At 49.5% G+C, this 15,248-nt stretch overlaps 1 protein-coding gene across 3 annotated transcripts in view; it reads left to right on the forward strand.

The window, feature by feature from the left end:
* The window catches only part of unm_sa1614 (un-named sa1614), a 42,301-nt gene that overhangs the window by 9,259 nt on the left and 17,794 nt on the right, over positions 1 to 15,248 (forward strand). For all 3 annotated transcript variants that reach the window (XM_079555985.1, XM_079555984.1, XM_079555986.1), the window contains 8 exons: positions 372 to 457; positions 572 to 647; positions 3,607 to 3,681; positions 4,030 to 4,127; positions 4,786 to 4,855; positions 4,993 to 5,080; positions 5,812 to 5,860; positions 11,032 to 11,210. In XM_079555985.1, coding sequence (XP_079412111.1) covers positions 372 to 457; positions 572 to 647; positions 3,607 to 3,681; positions 4,030 to 4,127; positions 4,786 to 4,855; positions 4,993 to 5,080; positions 5,812 to 5,860; positions 11,032 to 11,210 — 721 coding nt within the window. The remainder of the gene's footprint in view (positions 1 to 371; positions 458 to 571; positions 648 to 3,606; positions 3,682 to 4,029; positions 4,128 to 4,785; positions 4,856 to 4,992; positions 5,081 to 5,811; positions 5,861 to 11,031; positions 11,211 to 15,248) is intronic.

The following is a 15,248-nucleotide window of genomic DNA, read 5'->3' on the forward strand; positions in this document are numbered from 1 at the left end:
CAGTACGTGTGTGAGGTACTTCTACTGCAGTACATGTGAGGTACTTCTACTGCAGTACGTGTGTGAGGTACTTCTACTGCAGTACATGTGTGAGGTACTTCTACTGCAGTACGTGTGTGAGGTACTTCTACTGCAGTACGTGTGAGGTACTTCTATTGCAGTACGTGTGTGAGGTACTTCTACTGCAGTACATGTGTGAGGTACTTCTATTGCAGTACGTGTGTGAGGTACTTCTACTGCAGTACGTGTGTGTGAGGTACTTCTACTGAAGTACATGTGTGAGGTACTTCTACTGAAGTACATGTGTGAGGTACTTCTACTGCAGTACATGTGTGAGGTACTTCTACTGCAGTACATTTGTGTTTCTGCAGTATCTGATCAAAGTGAACGAGATCAAAACCAAACGAGGAGTCGACCTCCTGCAGAACCTCAGCAAACACTACCACAGCCACAACATGTGAGTATGACAATACTACTACTACTACTACTGCAAATACCACTGCAAGTACTACTACTACTACAAATATTACTACAACACGACCACAGCCACATAAAAGCTATCTCTCCTCAGTTTCCTGCAGGAGTGTGTGTCCACCTCGTCCAGACTGAAGCAGTACATGGATCAACTCAACACGGTCCTCTCGGCGGTAATGTCCAAAAACATCTCAGTAATGTCCAAAAACATCTCAGTAATGTCCAAAAACATCTCAGTAATGTCCAAAAACATCTCAGTAATGTCCAAAAACATCTCAGTAATGTCCAAAAACATCTCAGTAAGGTCCAAAAACATCTCTGTAAGGTCTGAAAACATCTCAGTAATGTCCAAAAACATCTCAGTAATGTCTGAAAACATCTCAGTAAGGTCCAAAAACATCTCTGTAAGGTCTGAAAACATCTCAGTAATGTCCAAAAACATCTCAGTAATGTCTGAAAACATCTCAGTAAGGTCTGAAAACATCTCAGTAAGGTCTGAAAACATCTCAGTAATGTCCAAAAACATCTCAGTAATGTCCAAAAACATCTCAGTAAGGTCCAAAAACATCTCAGTAAGGTCTGAAAACATCTCAGTAAGGTCTGAAAACATCTCAGTAATGTCTGAAAACATCTCAGTAAGGTCTGAAAACATCTCAGTAAGGTCCAAAAACATCTCAGTAATGTCCAAAAACATCTCAGTAATGTCCAAAAACATCTCAGTAATGTCCAAAAACATCTCAGTAATGTCCAAAAACATCTCAGTAAGGTCCAAAAACATCTCAGTAAGGTCTGAAAACATCTCAGTAAGGTCTGAAAACATCTCAGTAATGTCTGAAAACATCTCAGTAAGGTCTGAAAACATCTCAGTAAGGTCTGAAAACATCTCTGTAAGGTCTGAAAACATCTCAGTAATGTCCAAAAACATCTCAGTAATGTCCAAAAACATCTCAGTAAGGTCCAAAAACATCTCAGTAAGGTCTGAAAACATCTCAGTAAGGTCTGAAAACATCTCAGTAATGTCTGAAAACATCTCAGTAAGGTCTGAAAACATCTCAGTAAGGTCTGAAAACATCTCTGTAAGGTCTGAAAACATCTCAGTAATGTCCAAAAACATCTCAGTAAGGTCCAAAAACATCTCAGTAAGGTCCAAAAACATCTCAGTAAGGTCCAAAAACATCTCAGTAAGGTCCAAAAACATCTCAGTAAGGTCTGAAAACATCTCAGTAATGTCCAAAAACATCTCAGTAATGTCCAAAAACATCTCTGTAAGGTCTGAAAACATCTCAGTAAGGTCTGAAAACATCTCAGTAAGGTCTGAAAACATCTCAGTAAGGTCTGAAAACATCTCAGTAAGGTCTGAAAACATCTCAGTAATGTCCAAAAACATCTCAGTAATGTCCAAAAACATCTCTGTAAGGTCCAAAAACATCTCAGTAATGTCCAAAAACATCTCTGTAAGGTCTGAAAACATCTCAGTAAGGTCTGAAAACATCTCTGTAAGGTCTGAAAACATCTCAGTAATGTCCAAAAACATCTCTGTAAGGTCTGAAAACATCTCAGTAATGTCTGAAAACATCTCAGTAAGGTCTGAAAACATCTCAGTAAGGTCCAAAAACATCTCAGTAAGATCTGAAAACATCTCAGTAATGTCTGAAAACATCTCAGTAATGTCTGAAAACATCTCAGTAAGGTCTGAAAACATCTCAGTAAGGTCTGAAAACATCTCAGTAATGTCTGAAAACATCTCAGTAATGTCTGAAAACATCTCAGTAATGTCTGAAAACATCTCAGTAATGTCTGAAAACATCTCAGTAAGGTCTGAAAACATCTCAGTAATGTCCAAAAACATCTCAGTAAGGTCCAAAAACATCTCAGTAAGGTCTGAAAACATCTCAGTAAGGTCTGAAAACATCTCAGTAAGGTCTGAAAACATCTCAGTAATGTCCAAAAACATCTCAGTAATGTCCAAAAACATCTCAGTAAGGTCTGAAAACATCTCAGTAATGTCCAAAAACATCTCAGTAAGGTCTGAAAACATCTCAGTAATGTCCAAAAACATCTCAGTAATGTCTGAAAACATCTCAGTAATGTCTGAAAACATCTCAGTAATGTCCAAAAACATCTCTGTAAGATCTGAAAACATCTCAGTAAGGTCTGAAAACATCTCTGTAAGGTCTGAAAACATCTCAGTAATGTCCAAAAACATCTCTGTAATGTCCAAAAACATCTCTGTAAGGTCTGAAAACACCTCTTTAAGGTCTGAAAACATCTCTGTAAGGTCTGAAAACATCTCAGTAGGATCTGAAAACATCTCAGTAATGTCCGAAAACATCTCAGTAAGATCTGAAAACATCTCAGTAAGGTCTGAAAACATCTCAGTAGGATCTGAAAACATCTCAGTAATGTCCGAAAACATCTCAGTAAGATCTGAAAACATCTCAGTAAGGTCTGAAAACATCTCAGTAAGGTCTGAAAACATCTCAGTAAGGTCTGAAAACATCTCAGTAAGGTCTGAAAACATCTCAGTAATGTCCAAAAACATCTCTGTAAGGTCTGAAAACATCTCTTTAAGGTCTGAAAACATCTCTGTAAGGTCTGAAAACATCTCTGTAAGGTCTGAAAACATCTCAGTAAGATCTGAAAACATCTCTCTAAGGTCTGAAAACATCTCTGTAAGGTCTGAAAACATCTCAGTAAGATCTGAAAACATCTCAGGATGGTCTGAAGACATCTCAGGGAGGCCCCAATACATCTCAGTAAGATCCAAAAACATCCTAAAACATCTCAGCAGGCCCCTAAGACATCTCAGTATTGTCCGAAAACATCACAGTAAGGTCCCCAAACATCTCGGTAATATCCAAGAATGTCTGGGTAAGATCTAAAAACATGTCAGTAAGGTCAGAAAACATCCTAAAACATCTCAGCAAGATCCTAAAACATCTAAATACGGTCCTAAAATATCTCAGTAATGAGTAAAAACATCTCAAAACATCTCAGTACAGCCCTAAAACATCTCAGTGATGTCAGAAAACATCTCAGTAGGGTCTGAAAGCATCTCTGTAAGGTCTAAAACCACTAACTTCCTTTCGATGATGATGATGTCCCTGTGGATGATGTTCCCGTGTTGTTCAGGTGAAACAGCGTCAGGAGGAGCAGAAGAAGCAGCTGATCTCACTGAGGGACCTGCTCCGACCCGACCCAGACCAGGTACTGGACCAGGACTAAACCCCATTCCTGTAGGAGCACCTGTTTAAGTTTTCATTTGCAGAAGCTGTGACAACGTAATGTACTCATTGACCCGATCTGCTGGAAACAGATGTCCTTGATTGTTGCTATGGAAACGTATATAGAGACAGACTTCATTTCTATCGATGCTACGGTGCAGCTAATGTTATAAACGTACAGGTTAATTATGACAAATGTATGTGCTTTAATGCTCTAGTCTAGTGCATTCTAAATCTAACCCTGGTCTGAACATGGTCTGAACCCAGTCTAACCCTGGTCTGAACATGGTCTGAACCCAGTCTAACCCTGGTCTGACTCCGGTCTCTGCAGGAGGCGGCTCCTAAAGTGATCTACAGTTTGCAGCCGTTTGTTGGAGACAAACAGTTTGGAACCGAGAAGAGTGGCTTCCTCTACAAGAAGAGTGACGGGTAAACTCGACATCTCTACATCCTTATCATCCTTTTTCATCATCTGTCCCTCCACTGCTCCTCTTGTACATGTTTTAGCCTCTGCTCCTCCTCTTGTACATGTTTTAGCCTGCTCCTCCTCTTGTACATGTTTTAGCCTGCTCCTCCTCTTGTACATGTTTTAGCCTCTGCTCCTCCTCTTGTACATGTTTTAGCCTCTGCTCCTCCTCTTGTACATGTTTTAGCCTCTGCTCCTCCTCTTGTACATGTTTTAGCCTGCTCCTCCTCTTGTACATGTTTTAGCCTCTGCTCCTCCTCTTGTACATGTTTTAGCCTCTGCTCCTCCTCTTGTACATGTTTTAGCCTGCTCCTCCTCTTGTACATGTTTTAGCCTGCTCCTCCTCTTGTACATGTTTTAGCCTGCTCCTCCTCTTGTACATGTTTTAGCCTGTTCCTCCTCTTGTACATGTTTTAGCCTGCTCCTCCTCTTGTACATGTTTTAGCCTCTGCTCCTCCTCTTGTACATGTTTTAGCCTGCTCCTCCTCTTGTACATGTTTTAGCCTCTGCTCCTCCTCTTGTACATGTTTTAGCCTCTGCTCCTCCTCTTGTACATGTTTTAGCCTGCTCCTCCTCTTGTACATGTTTTAGCCTCTGCTCCTCCTCTTGTACATGTTTTAGCTTGAGGAAGATGTGGCAGAAGAGGAAGTGCTGTGTCCAGGACTGTTACCTGACCATCTCCCACGGCACCGTGAGTCTCATCTGCCTGAGTAATCCGATTACTCTGAGTACTCTAAGTTCTTCTTCAGAGTACTGCAGTACTCTGAGTTCTTCTTCAGAGTACTGCAGTACTCTGCAGCTGTGAAACTTTGTGTTTCATATTCTCAGCCGAACAAATCCCCGACGCGTCTGAACCTGCTCACGTGCCACGTCCGACCGAGCGACGAGGACAAGAAGTGTTTCCACCTCATCTCCAGTGAGTACCATGAGTACTGCAGTATTAGTACTACTACTACTGCTACTACTGCAGTACACACATATCAAATGAACTGCACAGGACCTAGGATGGTGCCTTGTGGGACACAGCAGCTGTTTCCAACGATCATAATAACTCCTGCCCAGGAACAGTTTCAGATGTGACTCCACGTCATGCATTAAAACTGTGTAATGCGGCTCCTCGTTTAAAGCAGCACTAAGTAACTCATGCCCCTAGAGGCCGTAAGTGCCACTGCAGGTGTCGTAGCACGTTATGGTTTGACTCATTTATTGTCCATACGCTGACAGAAACGACAAGGGGACAGAGGGATATTGTACATCCAATTACACAATGCAGATCTTTTTTTTTCACTCAAACTTGGCTGTAAAACTGTTTAAGTGGCGCTTGCCCACAGTTAGCTTTGCCCGTTAGCCTGTTAGCTTCTTCTTCGTGATTCCATTAGTGTGTATTGGTGACTCCGGCCCGGTGGCAGTCAAGTTGCAAACATGGTTTTCTGGCCAGAGACACCAGGGGGAGATGAAAGACCCCCAATCATCCCATAAACGCTATTAAGGTAAACAAGTTACTTAGTGCTGCTTTAATCCTCACTTCACTAACTAAATGAAGACGTGCACAAATGCACAATGATACTTTCTGCTCGGCTGGATTGACTCCTGAACACAAAGGTTTATAGTACTTTTGTGTACTCTGTGTACTCTGTGTACTTCCAGATAACCGGACGTACCACTTTCTGACAGAGGACGAGGCTGAGTGTGTGGCGTGAGTTCAGACGGTTTTATTTTTGGATGTGCTCTCCCCAAGATGGATGCTGTCAGAGTGGGGTGTTGTCAGAGGGGGGTGTTGTCAGAGGGGGGTGTTGTCAGAGGGGGGTGTTGACAGAGGGGGGTGTTGTCAGAGGGGGGTGTTGACAGAGGAGGTGTTGACAGAGGAGGTGTTGTCAGAGGGGGTGTTGTCAGAGGGGGTGTTGTCAGAGGGGGGTGTTTTCAGAGGACGTGTTGTCAGAGGGGGTGTTAACAGAGGGGGTGTTGTCAGAGGGGGGTGTTGACAGAGGGGGGTGTTGTCAGAGGGGGTGTTTTCAGAGGGGGTGTTGTCAGAGGGGGATGTTGACAGAGGGGGTGTTGACAGAGGGGGTGTTGTCAGAGGGGGGTGTTGACAGAGGGGGTGTTGACAGAGGGGGTGTTGTCACAGGGGGGTGTTGACAGAGGGGGTGTTGACAGAGGGGGTGTTGACAGAGGGGATGTTGACAGAGGGGGGTGTTGTCAGAGGGGGTGTTGACAGAGGGGATGTTGTCAGAGGGGGTGTTGACAGAGGGGGTGTTGACAGAGGGGGGTGTTTTCAGAGGAGGTGTTGACAGAGGGGGATGTTGTCAGAGGGGGTGTTGTCAGAGGGGGATGTTGTCAGAGGAGGTGTTGTCAGAGGGGGATGTTGACAGAGGAGGTGTTGTCAGAGGGGGTGTTGACAGAGGAGGTGTTGTCAGAGGGGGTGTTGACAGAGGGGGATGTTGTCAGAGGAGGTGTTGTCAGAGGGGGGTGTTGACAGAGGAGGTGTTGTCAGAGGGGGTGATGTCAGAGGGGGGTGTTTTCAGAGGGGGATGTTGTCAGAGGGGGTGTTGTCAGAGGGGGGTGTTTTCAGAGGGGGATGTTGTCAGAGGGGGTGTTGTCAGAGGGGGGTGTTGACAGAGGAGGTGATGTCAGAGGGGGGTGTTGTCAGAGGGGGTGATGTCAGAGGGGGTGTTGTCAGAGGGGGGTGTTGTCAGAGGGGGGTGTTGTCAGAGGGGGTGTTGTCAGAGGGGGTGTTGTCAGAGGAGGTGTTGTCAGAGGGGGGTGTTGACAGAGGAGGTGATGTCAGAGGGGGGTGATGTCAGAGGGGGTGTTGTCAGAGGGGGGTGTTGTCAGAGGGGGGTGTTGTCAGAGGGGGTGTTGACAGAGGGGGATGTTGTCAGAGGAGGTGTTGTCAGAGGGGGATGTTGTCAGAGGGGGATGTTGTCAGAGGGGGGTGTTGTCAGAGGGGGATGTTGTCAGAGGGGGATGTTGTCAGAGGGGGGTGTTGTCAGAGGGGGATGTTGTCAGAGGGGGATGTTGTCAGAGGGGGGTGTTGTCAGAGGGGGGTGTTGTCAGAGGGGGTGTTGTCAGAGGAGGTGTTGTCAGAGGGGGTGTTGTCAGAGGGGGATGTTGTCAGAGGGGGATGTTGTCAGAGGGGGTGTTGTCAGAGGAGGTGTTGTCAGAGGGGGTGTTGTCAGAGGAGGTGTTGTCAGAGGGGGTGTTGTCAGAGGGGGATGTTGTCAGAGGGGGGTGTTGTCAGAGGAGGTGTTGTCAGAGGGGGGTGTTGTCAGAGGGGGATGTTGTCAGAGGGGGTGTTGTCAGAGGAGGTGTTGTCAGAGGGGGTGTTGTCAGAGGGGGTGTTTTCAGAGGAGGTGTTGTCAGAGGGGGTGTTGTCAGAGGGGGTGTTGTCAGAGGGGGGTGTTGTCAGAGGGGGTGTTGTCAGAGGGGGTGTTTTCAGAGGAGGTGTTGTCAGAGGGGGTGTTGTCAGAGGGGGTGTTGTCAGAGGGGGTGTTGTCAGAGGGGGTGTTGTCAGAGGAGGTGTTGTCAGAGGGGGTGTTTTCAGAGGAGGTGTTGTCAGAGGGGGTGTTGTCAGAGGGGGTGTTGTCAGAGGGGGGTGTTGTCAGAGGGGGTGTTGTCAGAGGGGGTGTTGTCAGAGGGGGTGTTGTCAGAGGGGGGTGTTGTCAGAGGGGGTGTTGTCAGAGGAGGTGTTGTCAGAGGGGGTGTTGTCAGAGGAGGTGTTGTCAGAGGGGGTGTTGTCAGAGGAGGTGTTGTCAGAGGGGGTGTTTTCAGAGGAGGTGTTGTCAGAGGGGGTGTTGTCAGAGGGGGTGTTGTCAGAGGGGGGTGTTGTCAGAGGGGGTGTTGTCAGAGGGGGTGTTGTCAGAGGGGGTGTTGTCAGAGGGGGGTGTTGTCAGAGGGGGATGTTGTCAGAGGGGGTGTTGTCAGAGGGGGGTGTTGTCAGAGGGGGGTGTTTTCAGAGGAGGTGTTGTCAGAGGGGGTGTTGTCAGAGGGGGGTGTTGTCAGAGGAGGTGTTGTCAGAGGGGGTGTTGTCAGAGGGGGATGTTGTCAGAGGGGGATGTTGTCAGAGGGGGATGTTGTCAGAGGGGGTGTTGTCAGAGGGGGATGTTGTCAGAGGGGGTGTTGTCAGAGGGGGTGTTGTCAGAGGGGGTGTTGTCAGAGGGGGATGTTGTCAGAGGGGGTGTTGTCAGAGGGGGATGTTGTCAGAGGGGGTGTTGTCAGAGGGGGTGTTGTCAGAGGGGGTGTTGTCAGAGGGGGATGTTGTCAGAGGGGGATGTTGTCAGAGGGGGTGTTGTCAGAGGGGGATGTTGTCAGAGGGGGTGTTGTCAGAGGGGGTGTTGTCAGAGGGGGTGTTGTCAGAGGGGGTGTTGACAGAGGGGGATGTTGTCAGAGGGGGTGTTGTCAGAGGGGGATGTTGTCAGAGGGGGATGTTGTCAGAGGGGGTGTTGTCAGAGGGGGTGTTGTCAGAGGGGGTGTTGTCAGAGGGGGTGTTGTCAGAGGGGGATGTTGTCAGAGGGGGATGTTGTCAGAGGGGGTGTTGTCAGAGGGGGATGTTGTCAGAGGGGGTGTTGTCAGAGGGGGTGTTGTCAGAGGGGGTGTTGTCAGAGGGGGTGTTGACAGAGGGGGATGTTGTCAGAGGGGGTGTTGTCAGAGGGGGTGTTGACAGAGGGGGTGTTGTCAGAGGGGGTGTTGACAGAGGGGGTGTTGACAGAGGGGGATGTTGTCAGAGGAGGTGTTGTCAGAGGGGGATGTTGTCAGAGGGGGTGTTGTCAGAGGAGGTGTTGTCAGAGGGGGTGTTGTCAGAGGGGGGTGTTGTCAGAGGGGGTGTTGACAGAGGGGGGTGTTTTCAGAGGAGGTGTTGTCAGAGGGGGTGTTGTCAGAGGGGGTGTTGACAGAGGGGGATGTTGTCAGAGGGGGTGTTGTCAGAGGGGGGTGTTGTCAGAGGGGGATGTTGTCAGAGGGGGTGTTGTCAGAGGGGGATGTTGTCAGAGGGGGTGTTGACAGAGGGGGATGTTGTCAGAGGGGGTGTTGTCAGAGGGGGATGTTGTCAGAGGGGGTGTTGTCAGAGGGGGATGTTGTCAGAGGGGGTGTTGACAGAGGGGGGTGTTTTCAGAGGAGGTGTTGTCAGAGGGGGTGTTGTCAGAGGGGGATGTTGTCAGAGGGGGTGTTGTCAGAGGGGGGTGTTGTCAGAGGGGGTGTTGACAGAGGGGGTGTTGTCAGAGGGGGTGTTGACAGAGGGGGGTGTTGTCAGAGGGGGTGTTGACAGAGGGGGTGTTGACAGAGGGGGGTGTTTTCAGAGGGGGTGTTGACAGAGGGGGTGTTGACAGAGGGGGGTGTTGTCAGAGGGGGTGTTGACAGAGGGGGTGTTGACAGAGGGGGATGTTGTCAGAGGGGGTGTTGACAGAGGGGGGTGTTTTCAGAGGGGGTGTTGTCAGAGGGGGGTGTTGTCAGAGGGGGTGTTGTCAGAGGGGGGTGTTGTCAGAGGGGGTGTTGTCAGAGGGGGTGTTGACAGAGGGGGGTGTTGTCAGAGGGGGTGTTGACAGAGGGGGTGTTGACAGAGGGGGGTGTTTTCAGAGGGGGTGTTGACAGAGGGGGTGTTGTCAGAGGGGGGTGTTGTCAGAGGGGGATGTTGTCAGAGGGGGTGTTGTCAGAGGGGGATGTTGTCAGAGGGGGTGTTGACAGAGGGGGGTGTTTTCAGAGGAGGTGTTGTCAGAGGGGGTGTTGTCAGAGGGGGGTGTTGTCAGAGGGGGTGTTGTCAGAGGGGGGTGTTGTCAGAGGGGGTGTTGTCAGAGGGGGTGTTGTCAGAGGGGGGTGTTGTCAGAGGGGGGTGTTGTCAGAGGGGGGTGTTGTCAGAGGGGGTGTTGTCAGAGGAGGTGTTGTCAGAGGAGGTGTTGTCAGAGGGGGATGTTGTCAGAGGGGGTGTTGTCAGAGGGGGGTGTTGACAGAGGGGGGTGTTGTCAGAGGGGATGTTGTCAGAGGGGGATGTTGTCAGAGGGGGGTGTTGTCAGAGGGGATGTTGTCAGAGGGGGGTGTTGTCAGAGGGGGGTGTTGTCAGAGGGGATGTTGTCAGAGGGGGGTGTTGTCAGAGGGGATGTTGTCAGAGGGGGTGTTGTCAGAGGGAGTGTTGTCAGAGGGGGGTGTTGTCAGAGGGGGGTGTTGTCAGAGGGGATGTTGTCAGAGGGGGGTGTTGTCAGAGGGGGGTGTTGTCAGAGGGGGGTGTTGTCAGAGGGGGTGTTGTCAGAGGGAGTGTTGTCAGAGGGGGGTGTTGTCAGAGGGGGGTGTTGTCAGAGGGGGTGTTGTCAGAGGGGGGTGTTGTCAGAGGGGGGTGTTGTCAGAGGGGGTGTTGTCAGAGGGGGGTGTTGTCAGAGGGGGGTGTTGTCAGAGGGGATGTTGTCAGAGGGGGGTGTTGTCAGAGGGGGTGTTGTCAGAGGGGGGTGTTGTCAGAGGGGGTGTTGTCAGAGGGGGGTGTTGTCAGAGGGGGGTGTTGTCAGAGGGGGGTGTTGTCAGAGGGGATGTTGTCAGAGGGGGTGTTGTCAGAGGGGGGTGTTGTCAGAGGGGATGTTGTCAGAGGGGGTGTTGTCAGAGGGAGTGTTGTCAGAGGGGGGTGTTGTCAGAGGGGGGTGTTGTCAGAGGGGGTGTTGTCAGAGGGGGGTGTTGTCAGAGGGGGGTGTTGTCAGAGGGGATGTTGTCAGAGGGGGGTGTTGTCAGAGGGGGTGTTGTCAGAGGGGGGTGTTGTCAGAGGGGGTGTTGTCAGAGGGGGGTAGAATCTTAACTGCTGTTCGGATTTTCATTGCTGTGGTTGTCAGACTGACCCGCTGTGTCCGTGTTTGTTTGTTTGTTTGTTTGTTTGTTTGTTTGTTTGTTTGTTTACAGCTGGGTGTCAGTGCTGATCAACAGTAAACAGGAAGCTCTGGACGCGGCCCTGGACGACAGTTGCCGCGGTAATGGCCACAGAGACAGGGGCGGGGCCAGCGAGGACCTGACGAGAGCTGTTACTCAGGAAATCCGACGAATGAGAGGCAACGACCGCTGCTGCGACTGCAACGCCCCGGGTACTTTCTACTACTACATACCACACTACTGCAACGCCCCGGGTACTTTCTACTACTACATACCACACTACTGCAATGCCCCGGGTACTTTCTACTACTACATACCACACTACTGCAACGCCCCGGGTACTTTCTACTACTACATACCACACTACTGCAACGCCCCGGGTACTTTCTACTACTACATACCACACTACTGCAACGCCCCGGGTACTTTCTACTACTACATTCCACACTACTGCAACGCCCCGGGTACTTTCTACTACTGCATACCACACTTCTGCAACGCCCCGGGTACTTTCTACTACTACATACCACACTACTGCAACGCCCCGGGTACTTTCTACTACTACATACCACACTACTGCAACGCCCCGGGTACTTTCTACTACTACATACCACACTACTGCAACTCCCCGGGTACTTTCTACTACTACATACCACACTACTGCAACTCCCCGGGTACTTTCTACTACTACATACCACACTACTGCAACTCCCCGGGTACTTTCTACTACTACATACCACACTACTGCAACGCCCGGGTACTTTCTACTACTACATACCACACTACTGCAACGCCCCGGGTACTTTCTACTACTACATACCACACTACTGCAACGCCCCAGGTACTTTCTACTACTACATACCACACTACTGCAACGCCCCGGGTACTTTCTACTACTACATACCACACTACTGCAACGCCCGGGTACTTTCTACTACTACATACCACACTACTGCAACGCCCCGGGTACTTTCCACTACTATATACCACACTACTGCAACGCCCCGGGTACTTTCTACTACTACATACCACACAACTGCAACGCCCCGGGTACTTTCTACTACTACATACCACACTACTGCAACGCCCCGGGTACTTTCTACTACTACATACCACACTACTGCAACGCCCCGGGTACTTTCCACTACTACATACCACACTACTGCAACGCCCCGGGTACTTTCTACTACTACATACCACACTACTGCAACGCCCCGGGTACTTTCTACTACTACATACCACACTACTGCAACGCCCCGGGTACTTTCTACTACTACATACCACACTACTGCAACGCCTCGGGTACTTTCTACTACTACATACCACACTACTGCAACGCCCCGGGTACTTTCTACTACTACATACCACACTACTGCAACGCCTCGGGTACTTTCCACTACTATATACCACACTACTGCAACGCCCCGGGTACTTTTACAAAAACTACTCCTACAACCACTGCACCCCTTCGAATACTTTCTACTACTGCAATGCTGAGCCTGAGCCGGGGCGTTGCACACTACTGCAACGCCCCGGGTACTTTCTACTACTACATACCACACTACTGCAACGCCCGGGTACTTTCTACTACTACATACCACACTACTGCAACGCCCGGGTACTTTCTACTACTACATACCACACTACTGCAACGCCCCGGGTACTTTCTACTACTACATACCACACTACTGCAACGCCCCGGGTACTTTCTACTACTACATACCACACTACCAACTGCAACGCCCCGGGTACTTTCTACTACTACATACCACACTACTGCAACGCCCGGGTACTTTCTACTACTACATACCACACTACTGCAACGCCCCGGGTACTTTCTACTACTACATCCACACTACTGCAACGCCCGGGTACTTTCTACTACTACATACCACACGACTGCAACGCCCCGGGTACTTTCTACTACTACATACCACACTACTGCAACGCCCGGGTACTTTCTACTACTACATACCACACTACTGCAAAGCCCCGGGTACTTTCTACTACTGCATACCACACTACTGCAACGCCCCGGGTACTTTCTACTACTACATACCACACTACTGCAACGCCCGGGTACTTTCTACTACTACATACCACACTACTGCAACGCCCCGGGTACTTTCTACTACTACTTACCACACTACTGCAACGCCCCGGGTACTTTCTACTACTACATACCACACTACTGCAACGCCCCGGGTACTTTCTACTACTACATACCACACTACTGCAACGCCCCGGGTACTTTCCACTACTATATACCACACTACTGCAACGCCCCGGGTACTTTCTACTACTACATACCACACTACTGCAACGCCCCGGGTACTTTCTACTACTACATACCACACTACTGCAACGCCCGGGTACTTTCTACTACTACATACCACACGACTGCAACGCCCCGGGTACTTTCTACTACTACATACCACACTACTGCAACGCCCGGGTACTTTCTACTACTACATACCACACTACTGCAACGCCCCGGGTACTTTCTACTACTACATACCACACTACTGCAACGCCCCAGGTACTTTCTACTACTACATACCACACTACTGCAACGCCCCGGGTACTTTCTACTACTACATACCACACTACTGCAACGCCCCAGGTACTTTCTACTACTACATACCACACTACTGCAACGCCCGGGTACTTTCTACTACTACATACCACACTACAGCAATGCCCCGGGTACTTTCTACTACTACATACCACACTACTGCAATGCCCCGGGTACTTTCTACTACTACATACCACACTACTGCAACGCCCCGGGTACTTTCTACTACTACATACCACACTACTGCAACGCCCCGGGTACTTTCTACTACTACATACCACACTACTGCAACGCCCCGGGTACTTTCTACTACTACATACCACACTACTGCAACGCCCCGGGTACTTTCCACTACTATATACCACACTACTGCAACGCCCCGGGTACTTTCTACTACTACATACCACACTACTGCAACGCCCCGGGTACTTTCTACTACTACATACCACACTACTGCAACGCCCGGGTACTTTCTACTACTACATACCACACGACTGCAACGCCCCGGGTACTTTCTACTACTACATACCACACTACTGCAACGCCCGGGTACTTTCTACTACTACATACCACACTACTGCAACGCCCCGGGTACTTTCTACTACTACATACCACACTACTGCAACGCCCCAGGTACTTTCTACTACTACATACCACACTACTGCAACGCCCGGGTACTTTCTACTACTACATACCACACTACAGCAATGCCCCGGGTACTTTCTACTACTACATACCACACTACTGCAATGCCCCGGGTACTTTCTACTACTACATACCACACTACTGCAACGCCCCGGGTACTTTCTACTACTACATACCACACTACTGCAACGCCCCGGGTACTTTCTACTACTACATACCACACTACTGCAACGCCCCGGGTACTTTCTACTACTACATACCACACTACTGCAACGCCCCGGGTACTTTCTACTACTACATACCACACTACTGCAACGCCCGGGTACTTTCTACTACTACATACCACACTACTGCAACGCCCCGGGTACTTTCTACTACTATATACCACACTACTGCAACGCCCCGGGTACTTTCTACTACTATATACCACACTACTGCAACGCCCCGGGTACTTTCTACTACTACATACCACACTACTGCAACGCCCCGGGTACTTTTTACTACTACATACCACACTACTGCAACGCCCCGGGTACTTTCTACTACTACATACCACACTACTGCAACGCCCCGGGTACTTTCTACTACTATATACCACACTACTGCAACGCCCCGGGTACTTTCTACTACTACATACCACACTACTGCAACGCCCCGGGTACTTTCTACTACTACATACCACACTACTGCAACGCCCCGGGTACTTTCTACTACTACATACCACACTACTGCAACGCCCCGGGTACTTTCTACTACTACATACCACACTACTGCAACGCCCCGGGTACTTTCTACTACTACATACCACACTACTGCAACGCCCCGGGTACTTTCTACTACTACATACCACACTACTGCAACGCCCCGGGTACTTTCTACTACTACATACCACACTACTGCAACGCCCCGGGTACTTTCTACTACTACATACCACACTACTGCAACGCCCCGGGTACTTTCTACTACTACATACCACACGACTGCAACGCCCCGGGTACTTTCTACTACTACATACCACACTACTGCAACG

The sequence above is a fragment of the Gobius niger genome, assembly GCF_951799975.1.
Source record: "Gobius niger genome assembly, chromosome: 5".
In the NCBI taxonomy this organism is placed as follows: Eukaryota; Metazoa; Chordata; class Actinopteri; order Gobiiformes; family Gobiidae; genus Gobius; species Gobius niger.